The sequence below is a fragment of the Heteronotia binoei genome, chromosome 18 (assembly GCF_032191835.1).
Source record: "Heteronotia binoei isolate CCM8104 ecotype False Entrance Well chromosome 18, APGP_CSIRO_Hbin_v1, whole genome shotgun sequence".
Taxonomy (NCBI): Eukaryota; Metazoa; Chordata; class Lepidosauria; order Squamata; family Gekkonidae; genus Heteronotia; species Heteronotia binoei.
This window is the reverse complement of record NC_083240.1, coordinates 11,048,935-11,064,900: the sequence shown is the minus strand read 5'-3', so window position 1 is coordinate 11,064,900 and position 15,966 is coordinate 11,048,935. Positions and strand designations below refer to the sequence as shown.

The 15,966-nt window shown below is 46.5% G+C and overlaps 1 protein-coding gene across 1 annotated transcript in view; it reads left to right on the top strand.

The window, feature by feature from the left end:
• SSU72 (SSU72 homolog, RNA polymerase II CTD phosphatase) overlaps positions 1 to 15,966 on the top strand; it is a 78,184-nt gene that overhangs the window by 35,218 nt on the left and 27,000 nt on the right. Inside the window, exon 2 of the mRNA XM_060259459.1 lies at positions 1,355 to 1,498. Within this exon, the coding sequence (XP_060115442.1) occupies positions 1,355 to 1,498 (144 nt within the window). The remainder of the gene's footprint in view (positions 1 to 1,354; positions 1,499 to 15,966) is intronic.

Sequence of the window (15,966 nt, the reverse complement as noted above, 5' to 3'; positions counted from 1 at the left end):
GTTCTGGAGTAGGCGTACAGTGCATTCTAAGACACTAATTAGATCTGAATGGATGTTTAAGATCACTGAGTGCCGTCTTGTTGAATGCCTCTAGAGTGTTGAAGGCAAAGACAAATAGATTCAAGGGCAGCTTCTATCCAAGTGCCGTGGTTAAGCTAAATGCAGGGTTATGAATGGTTATGTGTTTTTAGATGCATTTAAATGGTCTATGTATATGTCCTTTTGTGGGTGTTGATGTGTTGGTATGCTTGTGGAAGAGCACCTCATTTCGTTGCTCTCATTTTCTTGAGAACAATGACAATAAATTTATCTATCTATCTATCTTTAAATTGTATTGGAATTATATTGAAATTAGCACCTGAATTGTTTTAATGTAATGCTTTAACCAATGTTTTATTGTTTTACTGTGGATTGTGAGCCTCCCTTGGCGGGGAGGGCCGGAGTATAAATCGAAGAAACCTAACCTAATTGGTCTTTCTGATTCCTCCATAATGGAGTTCAGAGAATCTCACTTTGGAAGGGATCCCACTGCTGGAATAAGCCCCACTGTCCCACAGCACTTCAGATGTTTGAGGGGGATACACTGTGTGACACAAAGCGCTGGACTGGATGGGCCATTGGCCTGATCCAACATGGCTTCTCTTACGTTCTTGCAGCGCTTCAGAATGTAATCTTGGGAGGTCTGTTTTAGGCTTCTTGAGGTGTTTCTTAACAGATCCTGGTTCCAGGCCAAAGGATGAATAGTTTGTGAACTCAGTATTTTTACCCAGTTTCATGTGGGCCCTGTGGCGCAGATTGTTAAAGCTGCAGTACTGCAGTCCTAAGCTCTGCTCACGACCTGAGTTTGATCCCCAGTGGAAGCTGGGTTTTCAGGTAGCTGGCTCGAGGTTGACTCAGCTTTCCATCCTTCCGAGGTCGGTAAAATGAGTCCCCAGCTTGCTGAGGGGAAAGTGTAAAAGACTGGGGAAGGCAATGGCAAACCACCCCATAAAAAGTCTGCCATGAAAACGTTGTGAAAGCAACATCACCCCAGAGTTGGAAATGACTGGTGCTTGCACAGGGGACCTTTCCTTTTTCAGGTGGGCACGTGTGTAGTTCATCTGCATTTTTACATAATATCAGGAGGCACAAGGGTATTGAACTGCGTGGAGACCCAGCTCAGAGCCAATGAAGATGGCCATTGTTACAATGTGATGTACAACCAGCTGCATTTGCTAGCCCGTTACAGCTATAAACTTCCCATATTTATTTCTCCCAAATGTTGTAAACTGTACTTTTATGGGTAATTTTGAACATGAAAATCTGGAATCTAGGCTAATTAAACATCCCCCCCCCTTTTTTTTATGTCTTTCAGCAAACGTGGCTTCAGCGTTCGATCCTTTGGCACTGGGACTCATGTGAAGCTGCCGGGACCCGCTCCGGACAAGCCAAACGTTTACGATTTCAAAACGACATACGATCAGATGTACAGTGATCTCCTTAGGAAAGACAAAGAACTGTATCCCTGCAGAATGCCCCTTTCAAAACCCTGCTGCCGCTCACCTTTACGAAAGGTGTCTGTCGTCCATTTCCCTAAGGAACATGCTGCTACTTGACTGTGGCAAGATCTTGGGTATTTAACAGTTCTAGGCAGGGGCTTCAGATGAAGGAAGGGGCTCTTAATGCTCCTGTCGGTTGCTTCCCCTCTGCTGAGAAGCGGTGTGTGGGTCAGGATCTGTTAGGGGCAGCTTAACGTCTCTTTCTCAGGATGTGTTTGCACTTCCATACGCCGTATAACTGCATGGGATCTGCTCCCAAAGTATTGACTTCACCATAAATTGCCCTGTAATTGATGAAATCACTGCTGCATGCTTGCAGCTACTGATTTAACTCTTGATTGCAGGTTGGTATGCAATTCCTCTTTTCTGGGTTAGCGCCCCCCCCCCCCATTCCTTCCTCTTACTAATTCTTTTTTTGGCTTTCTTCTCAGTCTCCCTGCTCCTGTTTCCTAAGCTCCTTCCTTCCCTTGACCTTCTGTGTTCTCAGGCTCAGCTGTTGCTTTCCCAGTCTTGCAGTCTCCCTTTAAGGTGTTCTGGGAGTTCTCCCTCACTAGGTTCTTAGCTGACGGCATCCAGAAACCCTTCTTCATGGTCCAGCTCTATTCCATCAAGGAGACTCGGACCAGACCTTGTCAGAGGCACGTTTGCTAGCCGTGAAATCCCTTTGCACTACAGAAAAAATTACCCAGTGCTCTGAGGTAGTGACTCAACCCCTTGATGGTGGAGCGTGGGGCATTTCCTGTGGCAGTTGCTGTAGTGAAACGGTGGTGCAGATGCATCCTTAGAAACAGCTTGAGTACGTCTGGCACCTTCCTCCATATAATTCCAGCGTACCGTCCCTTGCCAGTGCAAAGATCATTCTTTGCTGTGGGCAGGGCTGTGGATTGCCCCAAAGTGCGATGTAGTTCCAGAAGGAAGCAGGTAAGAATTAAAAGAAAAGTAGGTCCTCCTGTGTCATGTCTACAAGGGAAATGTGCTCTTAGCTCTGACCACACGTTTTGGAGCAGTTAAAAAGGCATCCTTGAAGACCAGAGTTGCCGAGAATCACACACTCAACTGTATTCACCGCTAAGGGTATATAGACTCAATATCATCTTGAGTGCATCTTTATGGCTTTTTTTGTTTTTGCACAGGATTTAAAAGTCTGGCAAATCTGTAGAGAATATAAGCTTGTTACCTATTCTTGCTGACCTGGTCCCTTTTTTTGTGAGATTAATGTGGGTTCCAACTCCTTTCGATGAGGGCACATGGCCTAATAATACTCAGCCCCCTCTTGCCTAGCTCTCAAAGCAAAACAAAACGACATTTTGGGGGAAAGGAAGTTTAAATTGCCCACAGCTCCAAGTCTATGCTGGACAAACATTATGAAAATTTTGCAAATGTCAGTTATTCTAGCTGGAAACTTTTTTGAGAACTGGAATTGAAAGTTAATCCTCCGGCCTTTTGATAGCAGCAGAATATGCAAAGAGAAAAACCCATTTACCTTGCCATTTGGAGCAAGGGCTATTCCCGTTAGAGGTCTGTGCCCACTTTCTTTTTTCAGGAGCTGATCAGGAAGTAAAAATGGGTGGGGTATCATTGGCCAGGAGGACACACTTAGGGAAGTCCAGTTTTACAAAGAAATGCCTTCCAGAAGCAGATTGCGCTCTACTCTATGTGGATGAGATATTCCTGTAGATTTTTTTTAAAAAAAAAAACCCCAAAAAGATGGGCGTAAAGCTTGCTGTGGAGATGGGAGCACATCGCTAACCAGGAGTGCACCAAAATTAATACAGTTAACAGCCCGTGGCAGTAAGATCTTCCAGTTGGCCAGTGGAACTGGACTCCAGAGTTTGTTTAGGCTGGGCTATGGTGACCAGAGACTCAGGGTGTGTCATTGGGAGGCCTCCACACCGCAGCTCGCTGTGACTTGGGTTATCTGGGCAGAGTTCCAGCTTTGTATTTTGCCTCTGGGAAAAAAAACATTAAACCTCAAAAGCCTGCAGCTGCTAGTAGTGGCAGTTTTCTTGACCTGAAGTAACTGCGCCACATCCTGCTCTGGGCTTGTACAGCACACGCGGGTGTCGGGTCTATTTTTCTACAGGGCCTGTACCTAAATCGCCCAGTGCTTCCTATGATGCCAGGACTGGAGAAGGGACCACTTGAAAACTGTTGCCCTCAAAAACTTAACCCACCCCTGGGTGTCTTGCAAGCCTAGCTCTCACTGAGGTGGCTGATCTCTGTCCAGGCTGGATCGCTTCAGCCGGGGGGTGGGGAGAGGGGTTGGAATCCAGCTTCCGGGTCGGATCATTTTAGCCCCTGGGGTTGGGGTGCCGTCCATTAATGGCCTGCCATCTTGCAGAAATGAAGATGGGGAAAGACGTAGACTTTCTGGCCAGTCCCCCCCCCCCCACCTCACCCTTCTCTTGGATTAATCAGCGGCCAGCCGCTTTGCAGAAGAGGAAAGGGCGAGTCATTGAGGTCTTAGAGTTGGCCTGCTTTCACCAAACTGTAGCTGTCAGCTGCCTTAAGCGTCTCTGTCTACAAGGAAAGTTAGGGTGTAAACTTATTTTCTAAAACAAATGCCCTTGCCTATTCTTGAATATTTAATGCAGCGGGGGAGGGATGGCTATGCATGAAACTTTCCCCCCTGTCAGTTTAAATTTGTGTGCAGAGGCCTTGCCGTAAGGAAAGCAGCATCCAGTTATGAAAGTCCCCGACTGTAGTCTGAAGACTTGACTTGGCTTGACTACCTCAGTGAGAACTTGGCCTTGGAAATGCCAGGAAAAGGGGTATCTCTCTCCCACCCCAGTCTTCATAGGACTACCTTAAACAGAATATGTGGGATTTTTCCAGGTTGCTTTGAGGATCCTCCTTTTCATTGGCTTGCCTTTTACTGTTAGCGTACTGTGAACCTAGCCATTTTTTTTAAAAAAAACCTCCTGTTTCCACTTGCAAGCCCTGCAGTGGAGAAACTACTAGTTCTCTTTCCTCCGGTATTTTGCTCTGCGGTCTCCCAGCCCTGTTTGGAAAGCAGGGCGGGCTGGGAGAAAGGCTTCCCTCATGCCCTGAAGCGCTGTGCAAAGGAGGGACTAAGCTGTTCTTTGTGGTTCTGGGCTGAAGTGCAGCTGAGAAAGCAACAGACCTTGCATATCCCGGCTATAATAGCCAGCCCTAGAGCAGGCAGTCAAGCTCGAGGCAGAGGTTTTTGGGGGGAAGGGGTGTGGATCATGATAAAAACAGTTGCCAGGGGCTACCAAAGGAGCAGAAGAACGGATAGCTAGGCCCTTTGTCAGCAGACTTTCAGTCTCAAACGCATGAATGGAAGTCATCCTCCAGATGATTTGCCTTGTTCCCCAGTGTTGCTTGCTCTTAGGGTCGTGCAGGCTTCAACTTCCAGGCTTCGATGTCTGAAGCGGCAGCTCCTTCCTTTGTCTCCACTTAATATCAGGGCACAAGTGGTATGTGGGGACATGCAAGTCCATGTCTTGGGGACCAAGGGGTGTTCTCCTTCTCTAGTGCAAGCTAGGCACACTGGATATTTGCTTGGAAGGCTTTGGTTACCCCATCTCCCCTCCCCCCCTCACTCCAGTCGAGGAAGCAGCCAACCTGACCAGGCAGGAAGCTCTACAGAGGTGAACGCCAGGAAGCCAAGGTAAAAAGCTGCTTAGAATGGCAAGGGGTGTGGGAAAACCTTCCTTCTTTTTCCCTTCTCAGTGGGGAATGTAGGTGTGGGCAAAACTCATTTTTTGGGGAGGGCGGGGGGTTTGCGAAAAATAGAAGAACTTCTGGATTGCAATGACTTGTGTGCATAATGCACACCAGTAAATGCAGCGTTCTCGTATTCCTTCCCCCTTTAAGACGCTTAGAAGCATGGATGCCTCCATAGAAGGCCCGGGAGATACAGCAAGCAGCCATGGTTGACTAGCAGACAACATGGCTTGCATGCACAACAACTTGTGTGTTGAACCCTTGACATCTCCCTCTGAAAGTTCACAGCCCCTTTAACACAGAGAAGTTGCTAGTCGGTAGCAGTGCTGAGCTAGATATATTGTATTCTAGGCAGTATATAAATGCTTTAAATAAATGCTCTAACCACCTCTTCTCCATATTTAAAACATTCATGTACTGCTTTTCCATCCAAACAGGGCCCCCAAGCTTTGGTTAGTGTATTTTCCTTTATTTAAAGCATTTGTACGCTGCCCTCTCACCTAAATAAGGTTCCCAAGCCTAGGTTAGAGTTGGGGGAAACTTGCATTTGGTTTCCTGTTCAGTCATGAAGCTTATCGAGTGATGCTTTCAGTTGAACCCATCTGACAGGTTTCTTAGGATATAATGTGGCACTTAGCAAACCAGGTAGACCATTGTAAGGAAAAAGGGATGGGTGATAGTTGGGTCCGTGGTTAACTCTACGAGGCAGTTTTATACATTGGAAGACCAGGAAGCACATTTTTACCTAAGTTAACTTTAAAGCATTTAAAAACCAGAGCGGATGAACAGCAGAAGACTCGTGTGTGTGTGTGTACGTGTGTTTAGGAAGGAGTTGCATAGTGATGGGTACAAATGTACCCACAGGTTTATCGTTAAGAGCCCCCATCCTGCTGGTGCCCATTACAGAGTCTGTTACCATATTTTATCATAGAAGACAGTCTCCTTGTGAAAATGAATTGCAAATAGGATTCAGTTGTGAATTCTGCTAATACCCTTTTGCACACTTGTGTTTGTTTTTTTTTACTACACTGGCTGCCGGGTCATATCAAATGACGGTTGCAAATAGTTCTTAATAGCAGGAAAAGCCATCAGTTAATCTGTATTTAGGAAATTAATACGTACACCGTCACATCATCTCGTAGTATGGGCACAGGCCCTGGAAGTCTGCGTGTTCTGCCATCAACTGATTAAAAATACTGGCTGTTAATCTTCTGCAGTTCTCCCTAACATAGCACCCTTCCCTGGTGCCCACCAAATGCTCTTAGAAAGTGGGTGGGGCTAGATGGGGCTTTTGCTTAGCAGAGCTGATTGGCTGTGTAGATTTAAAGGTGTCCTGTTAAACAGGGCTTCAGCATTTCAGGTAGAAGAGGTACCGTTACAGATCCAGGTTGGCGGCCATGTTGGTCTGAAGCATTAGAACAAATTTTGAGTCCAGTGGCACCTTTAAGACTGACAAAGTTCATGCTTTGAATAAAACGTGGTTGGTCTTAAAGGCGCCGCATAACCTTGCTCTGTGGCATTTTGTGGCAGGCTCGTGCAGCAGCCGTTTTGTGGTTGTGCCCAGTGCTGCGTGTCAGAATTCCAAAGTTGCCTAAAACGTTGGGAACTTTTGGGCAGCCCCTAAAACGTTGTGAACTTTTGATCTGTTGACTAAATTTAAACTTCTATACTGCCAAAATGCCAGTACATGGTCCCTCATGATGTTACAAGTGAGAACATACCATTTAATGACTCTTAACTACCCATATAATACTTTTGTTCCTTAAATGTGTTAACACCCCAGAAACAAAATACATCAAGTGTGTGCCCTCAGCTGATGATTAAAACTGTCCTTCACCTATTTTAATGAATCAACAGAATATTTTATTTTTTAAAAAATCTTGCAACCTTAACCGTGAATTCCATTTCTGTTAAAAAGCCCACAATTGGCATATGGGAGCTTGTGAACGCAGCGAGTCCTGGCTACTATACCCAGCCCAAACTCACTCTCGGCCCTAGCGCTGCTTGCAGCCATTAGGAGCTCGATCCCAAACATAGGAACTTTGGTAGATCTCGCTGTTTCTTGGAGAGTAATTTTAATATTCACATAAATAGTGGATAGCGTTTGTAACATTATACAGTCTTAAAATTCCAGCTTCTATATACCGCCCGAAATTTCTGCATACCACCCCAGATTAGGAAATGGTGTATTTTGAGAACTTCCAGCAAATCCTACAAAATTTTTTCATATGGCGTTTAACCGTAAAACAAATGGCATGTAGAATTTCTAAAAACAATCCCAGCGTTCAGGTTTAAAATTACAGTTAGTTTAATTTCTGGCACTCCCCATGGAACCAAGAACTTAAGTCTTCCAGTCAACTTGAAGAGCTAAAAATCCTATTTCAGGGATCTCTAACCTTTTGGAGCCTGTGGGCATATTAGGAATTCTTGATGTGGTACAGTAACAAAATGGCTACCTCAGTAGGTTGAAGCATCTACAAAATGAGTGCCAGAGCTTCACTTCAGTAACAGTGTAGTTACTCGTGCTGTGATGGCAGCTGCCGTCACCACAATATTTAAATCTTGCACAGCCAGTCAAAGCCTTATTGGGCAAAAACCCTACCTTGGCCCCACCCACTTCCTAAAATACTTGGCCGGCAACCGAAAAGGTCTTGGCGGGGACCATAACATCCTGAGGGAACCCTTGCCTATTTGGTGAGAATGTGTCTTCTGTAACGGCACCATAAACCCCCTACAGAATATTAAAATGGCCGGGACGTATCTTTTCGAGCTCCGTTCCATTTTTCTTTCTCACCCAAATACTTAAGAGGGTTTGAACCCTTCAAAAATAGTGGGATGCTTGGCAAAACAAGTCGCAATACGAAGTGATGCTTGCCACCCCGCGTTGATGAAGACACTGGTGACAAGCGAGCGATAGTCTGACAGCAACAGCGTGTAGACAAGCAAGATAGCGGAGATTGACAAAAACATGGTCAAGAGGTACACACCTCTTGGGGTTGTAATGGATAGCTCGATGAAAATGTCAACTCGCGAAGCAACAGCAAAAAAAAAATGCAAATGCTAGGCTGGGGGTGATGAGGAAAGGGACTGAAAATTGCCAGTGGACATTGATGGCCCACTAGCACTGATAGCTTTAAAAGGGAATCCAGATTCATGGAGGATAGGCTCATTAATAATGTCTTCTAGTCACCAGCAGGGAACCTCTGAATGCTCTCACTAGGGAGATAACATCAGGGGAAGGCCTCTGTGCCCGGTTGTTGGCCCTTAGGGGGCCGCTGGCTGGCAACAGTAGCTTGGTACAGGCAATCCTGTCCCATGGATTCACTCTCTTGTGTGGGGAGGGGAGAGTACATCTGTTTTGACCCCCTGCCGTGCAGCTCTCTGAGTGATCCGCATGGGGTGAACATGTGGCTACGCTTGCTCCCTGTGATTAGTGGCATTCCGAAAACAGCATCACCGGGAGGGATACACACGGGGGCGCTGCCTTTACGTGTTCATCCCCTGTACGCCGCTCACTGGGGAGGGACGGTGGCTCAGTGGTAGAGCATCCGCTTCGTAAGCAGAAGGTCCCAGGTTCAATCCCCGGTATCTCCAACTAAAAAGGGTCCAGGCAAGTAGGCATGAAAAACCTCAGCTTGAGACCCTGGAGAGCCTCTGCCAGTCTGAATAGACAATACTGACTTTGATGGACGGAGAGTCTGCTTCAGTAGAAGGCAGCTTCATATGTTCATATGGGGAAAGAGTGTTAATGCCCGTTGGCCCTCCCTGTGCTGCGAGGGATGGTGGTGGTGGCGGCAGCCTGTGCTGAGCTTTTACAGAATGGGATGCAGGACTAGATGGATCGCTGGTCTGATCCAGCAAGGCTGCTCTTCACATCACTAAGGGCGTAAAAATAGGCCACTTTTCCCACCCCGGTTAAGCTCTTCCTTTTGCCAACACAAATAATTCAGTTGAGTAACCATAGATTGTAGACCCCCCCCCCTCTTGCCGTCAAGTCAATGCTGACGTGTGGAAGGAGCCCCATGGCATGGAGTGGTAAAGCTGCAGTACTGCAGTCCAAGCTCTGCTCATGACTTGAGTTCGTTCCTGTTGGAAGCTGGGTTCAGGTAGCCAGCTCAAGGTTGACTCAGCCTTCCATCCTTCCGAGGTCGGTAAAATGAGTACCCAACTTGCTTGGGGGTAAAGTGTAGATGACTGTGGAATGCAATGGCAAACCACCCTGTAGAAAGTCTGCCAAGAAAACGTCCTGATGTGACGTCATCCCATAGGTCAGTTATGACCCGGTGCTTGCACAGGGACTACGTTTACCTTTATGTAACTGACCTGTGGGTGACCCTGCCATTTCCTGCTTCCACGTCACAACCCTGGTATTCCTTGGTGGCCTCCCAGGGACGACCCTGCTTAGTTTCTGAAATTGGGCTAACCTGGGCTATCCAAATTAGGACTTTTCTTCCTTGTCTTGGTCCATTTAACTGTGTGCTCGCACACAACCAGAAACGGTCCAGAGTGAATAATGGGCAACATTTGTGTAGCATTTTTGAGTGTTCAAAATATTTCATGCATGTTGGCTTGCTGTCTTTGCTGCAGCCCTTTTAAGGTTAAGCAGCTGTATCCCCATTGGGGGGTTGAGAGAGGAAAGATTGCCTGACCGTACCATGTGAATCCATGGCAGTAGCAAGGTTTGAACCGGGGACTTCCTGAACCATACCTGTGACATTTGTATCTGGCTTTTTGACCTACGGGTTCACAAGGCAAGTAAAGGTAATACAAAATTAAAATGGGGAGGATTTAAAAGCAAGGAATAACATTTCATGGCCTAAAAACTGAACTCGTAAAGGCTGCTTACAAAAGAATTCAAAAGTCATGGCTGCCAGCACAAAATCTCATTTCTGGCATGTGCTTGGCATATCTCACAGCAGGAGGGCTTTGCTTTTTCTGATCCCATCTGGGGTTCCCGTGGAGTTGAGCAAATGACTTCATTCCCTCCTCCGCTAGTTCCAGGAGGAGGTTTTCAGCACCAGAGCACTTTAGGCACAGGTCTTGTACACAAACACAATGCTCGGTATCTGGTTCAGAACTCTGTGGACTGAAAAATGTCTACACCCTGTCTCTCAGCCAGCTTTCAAGGCAGCTTATAGCATACTTAAAATAGGCTAAGAACAATGCTAAATTATAAGTGAACCCCCTAGGGATGCCAGCCTGCAGGTGAGACCTAGGGACCCCCTGGCAACTTCAGCTCATCTGCAGACTACAGAGATCGGTTCCCCTGGAGAAAACGGATGCTTTGGAGGGTGAGCTCTATGGCACTGTACCCTGCTGAGTCCCTGTCCTCCCCAGACTCCATTCTCCAGTCTCCTTTGCCAACCTGTATTTGGCATCTCTACCTCCCCCTCCCTTTGCCTGGGGGATCTTAGAACCCCGTGAAAGATGAAAACTACATAGGGGGGGGGGGGGAGGCTTATAGCGGAACTGGTGAAACAAACCACCATACTTGGTCCTTAAAATTCCAGATGTTCAAGGCCTTTTCAAGAGCTAATGTAGGGTGCTGATGCTGGTTAGCAGCTCCTGATGGAGGTTCTGGGTTCAGATATGGTTTCTGCCATGAATTCATTTGGTGGCTTTGGAAAAGGCCTCCATGCTTTTCACCTGTCATTTGCTAGGAAACCTGTACAGCTGCTGCACATCGCAGTCTGTCAACCTAAAGCAAAGCATTGCCTCTTACAGTGTGTCGCAGTAGTAGCGCTTTATGGCAAAACAGTCGTGCTGAATGGTGTGAGCCTCAAAGCAGTTTTGCTGCACTGGTGTCAGCAATGTACAAGCTACTTTTTGGCAGTAGTAGCGGGTGTGGTGTTTTCACATAAAGGAGACAGGAGCCGCATCCAAAAGACAACACTTTGCCAGGTGATCTTTGTGAATACATAGTTCCTAGCTGAGCACAGTGCAGCGCCGATGGTATCAGCAGTTCCGTCTCATGCTGAATGCCTCCTGGGTTTTTTCATTTCACCTGCCACGGGAGGTGGTGACAGCTACATGCATAGATGGCTTCAAGAGGGAATTGGATAAACATGGAGCAGAGGTCCCTCAGTGGCTATTAGCCACAACGTATTGGTGGAACTCTGTCTGGGGCGAGTGATGCTCTGCATCCTTGATCCATGAGGGAGCAACAGAGAGGGCTTCTAGTGTCCTGGCCCCACTACTGGACCTCCTGATGGCACCTGTTTTTTGTTTTTTTTTGCCACAGTGTGACGTAGTACTGAACTGGATGGGCCATTGGCCTGATCCAACATGGCTTCTCTGCTTATGTTCTTACCAGCAAGTTGATTTCAGCCTGGATGCCAAATGGCTGGAGCCCTTACAATGTCCTCCTGAAAGCAAGTGCCTTGATCTCTCCAATGGCAGGAGCTGATTGGCCTGTTCTTTGAACGGCATGCACCTCACTTTGGCTGCATTTTCTTGCCACAGTCAGACTGGTGCTGACCTTGGGGATCTTAAATCTGCAAAGGACCTCGACCTGAAGTGCAAACTGATTTTTTTTCCCCTCTCCAGACCAAGAACTGATGCCCCTCCTGCTGACTTTAATCTGCTGTTTTGCATAAAATCCTTTATTTTTTAAATCCAGCAAAACAGCTGCCCTTATGATTGGCGAGGTATGTGTGGATGGAGAGCTGGCATACATTTTGAGCTTCCTGCATTCTGCAAACAAATGTGCCCATGGCCCTCATATTTACATAGGAGAGAAGCGTGCATGTTTTATCTCGGAGCTGGAAGGAAGACTTGACCTCTCATTGCAAAAAATGCAAACCTTCCCCCATAAGTAAAGGGAATCTTAACTGTGCCACCTCAGACTGAAGTTGGTGGAATCTCATGTGAAACTCCCATGAAAGCATAACTGGGATAAACCTGCACTTTCTTGGTTTGCTGGCTTAAGGAGCCTTTCCAAATTGGGATCTGCTGGCAGCATGAAAACAGAAGCTGTCAGTTCTACCACTTCATGTGTGAACAGGCTTTGGTTAACACCAGACTGGGATCAGACATTTTGGGAAATGGTTGTTACAAGTGTGGACGTTGACACCGACAACAAAGGCACCCAAGTCTCTACTCCCAACAAACCTATTCTAAATTTCATTGATGAGGGAGACAAAAAGAACAGAAGCATAGGCAGCGGGGGGGGGGGGGGGGGGCAGACTGTGAGAAATGTCTGTAGACTAGCCCAAAATCTTGTTGGATCTCAGAAGCCAGGTTGATCTTAGTATCTGCATGGGAGACCACCAAAGAATACCAGAGCTGTGATGCAGATGGCAAACCTCCCCTGTCTGTCTCTTGCTTTGAAAACCCCACCAGCGGTCGCCATAAGTCAACTGTGACTTGACGGCAAAAGAAAACAAAAAGTGAAGCTTAGTTGTATCCACAGAGGCAACTCAAAAAGGATTTATGCCCTTAGCATTGTGTCCGCCTTGCCATGAGCAGAGAACTCCAGGTGTGCAGTCCAAAGTTGCTTTGCTTAAGTGTTTGAAAGGCAATAGAACAAAGTAGGAGTCAAGTGTCACTTTTAAAACCAACAAAATGTGAGCTTTTGTGTGCATGCATGCTTCCTTCAGACCAGGGGATAGGATACGGTGGGCTGAAATACAAGTAGTTGGTGGGTTAAGAGTGTAAACTGATACAAAGCTAGGATCAAATGGCAAAATAGTGTAATAGATTGGAAGACCGTTTGGTCTGGATAGCAGTGAAAGGTAATAAAAGTTGCCTATTAATTGCTGTTGCTGCAAGTCTAGGTAAAACAAAAGGACATGTATTTCCCAGGCCACAAAGAATAGGACTCTCAATAAAAAGTTTTAAGTTATAGGCAGAAAGATACCATCTAGATACTAGGATTTTTTCTTTTTACGGCAAAAGTGTAATGCAGCAATGGAATCGACTGCCTAGAGAGGCGCTGAGTCCCCCTTCTCTGGTAGTGTTCAAGCAGTAGCTGAACACTGGTCAGGGATGCTTTAGGCTGCTCCTACGTTGAGCAAGAGGGTAGGACTAGATGGCCTCTATGGCTCCTTCCAACTCTGTAGTCCTACAATTTCCGTTCATTTTTGGTGCACAGCACTAGAAAATATTTAAAAGGCTTGGTCCTTTATTCTAGGAGAGCTTTGTGTCAGTGTGTGTGTGTGTGTGTGTGTGTGTGTGTTCTGTAGAGGTTTAAGCACCAGCCTAAACACGTCAACCAAGTTTATGCTCTTGGAAACAGAAAGGCCTGGCGTTAGGGTCGAGTGGAGTTTGTTTTGCCATGGTTTGAGCCAGTTTAGTGAAGTTGCCTTTGCTAGAGAGTGTGCAGAAATCTTGATTGAGTTAATTCAGGGGTACCTTTAGGGTTGCCAGCTCTGGGTTGGGCAATTCCTGGAGGTTCGAGGGTGGAATTTGGGGAGAGGTAGGGCCACAGCAGAGTATAAAGCGATACAGCCCATTCTCCGAAGCAGCCATTTTCTCCAAGGGAACTGATCCTTACCATCTGGAGATCAGTTGTAATTCTGGGAGACCTCCAGGCCCTGCCTGGAGGCTGGCAACCCTCGTTTAATTGTGTTTCAGCCTAGTTTTAATTTTTTTTAAATTAGAATCTCTTCAGTCCATATAAACGTAAAATACATGATTAAATTTAAAATACAGTTTAACATATCAGGGCTCTGTCTCTCTGCCCTGTAACTAGCTCTCCAGAGGAACTAGCTAGCCACTGTGTGAGATAAGATGCTGGATTAGATGGACCACTGGTCTGATCCAGTAGGGCTCCTCATGTTCTTATGAAGGCACTGGTTTTTATCCCCTGTTGTTGGCCATCCAGAGGAACTGGTTGGCCACTCTTCAGACAGGATGCTGGACTAGATGGACCACTTGGCTGATCTAGTAGGGCTCTTTTGATCTTATGAAGGCCTCCACCTCTCTGCCCTTCTGTTGGCCGTACAGAGGAGCTAGTTGGCCACTGAGAGACAAGATGCTGGACTGGATGGACCACTGATCTGACCCAGCAGGTCTCTTCTGATGTTTAATGAAGGTCTCAGCCTCTCTTCCCTGTTGGCTGTCCAGAGGAACTGGTTGTCCACTATGTGAGACAGGATGCTCGCCTAGATGGACCACTGGTCTGATCCACCAGGGCTTTTCTGTTGTTGTTACATAACCGATCCATGACTGAAGAGTCTGCTCAGTTTAGAAAAGAGATGACTTGGAGGGGTGTGTCTCAGCCTCTATGCCCTGCCATTGGGCCTCCAGAAGAACTGGTAAGCCACTGCTTGAGGCAGGATTATTGTTGTTGTTGTTATTTATATCCTGTTCTCCCCCCACTAATGTAGGGTTTAGCAGATTCCAGCATATAATAAAAAACATATAAATTTAAAATATATAAATGAAAAAAAAATCAACAATACAATTTCCCATACAGTTTCTATACTGCTGGCCCAGGGAGGGAGAGGTAATGGATCTGTATGGATGGGAGTTCTCCTGACCTGACCCGTATGTCTTATAGGCCCTGCAGAATTGTACCAAATTCCACAAGACCCAGGTCTCAGCTGGAAACGCATTCCGCCAAGCTGGAGCCACCACTGAAAAGACTCTGTCTGTAACTGAGGCCAGATGAATGAATACTCCTTGGTCGCAGAATCATCAGTGTGTTGTTATTAAAAGAGCGTAGTGCTCTTGGGGGAGGGGTTATGTCAGGAGAGGCAGTCCCACAGATATGTTGGTCCCATACTATGTAGTGCTTTAAAGGTTAAAAGGGAACAACACCGGTTAGATATGTGCTCTAATAGGGGTACCTGTAAGTACCCACATAGCTGCATTGTGAGCCAGATGGAGGTTTCCAGGTCATTCTCAAGGATAGCCCTGTGTAGAGTAAGTTGCGGTAGTCTGTCCTGGAGGTGACTGCTGCATGAATCCCTATGGCTAGTAGGTCAGGGCAAGATGGGAAAGGGACTGATAGCCTGACTTGGTGTAGACAGATGTTGGACTAGATGGACTTGCTGGTCTATAGTTTTTGTGTGGCCTGAGCTTCCCTTGACAAAGGCTTTCCAGGGTTCACGGAGAGATGTTTAATAATAGAATTATAGTATTGGAAGGGACCTCCAGGGTCATCTAGTCATCCAGCCCCCTGCACAATGCAGAAAATTCACAGATACCTTCCTATCCTGTTCCATACCTATACGATGGCAAAAAAACCCACCTCCAGAATCCCTGGTCATACTGGCCTGGAGAAAAATTGATGACTGACCCCAAAGTGGTGATCAGCATTTCCCTGGGCGTGTAAGAAGGGCTGTGAGAACTAAGCACTGATGCAACCATTCCTGCCCTCCCTCTCATGATCTGCATAAGTTCACAGAATCGGCATTGCTGTCAGATGGCCGTCTAGCCTCTGTTTAAAAATCTGCAGAGAACCCACCACCTCCCGAGGAAGCTTGTTCCACTGAGGAACCACTCTGTCAGGAAGTTCTTCCTAATTTTCAGCTGAAAACTCTTTTGATTTAATTTCAACCTGTTGGTTCTGGTCTGATCTTCTGGGACAACAAAAAATTCTGCAGCATCCTCTATATGACAGCCCTTCAAGTACTTGAAGATGGTGATCATACCACCTCTCAGTCATCTCTCCAGGCTAAAGATACCCAGCTCCTTCAGCCTTTCCTCAAAAGACTTCGTCTCCAGACCTCTGGACACATTCCAGCTTGACTATATACTTAAATTGTGGTGCCCAAAACTGACCATAATACTC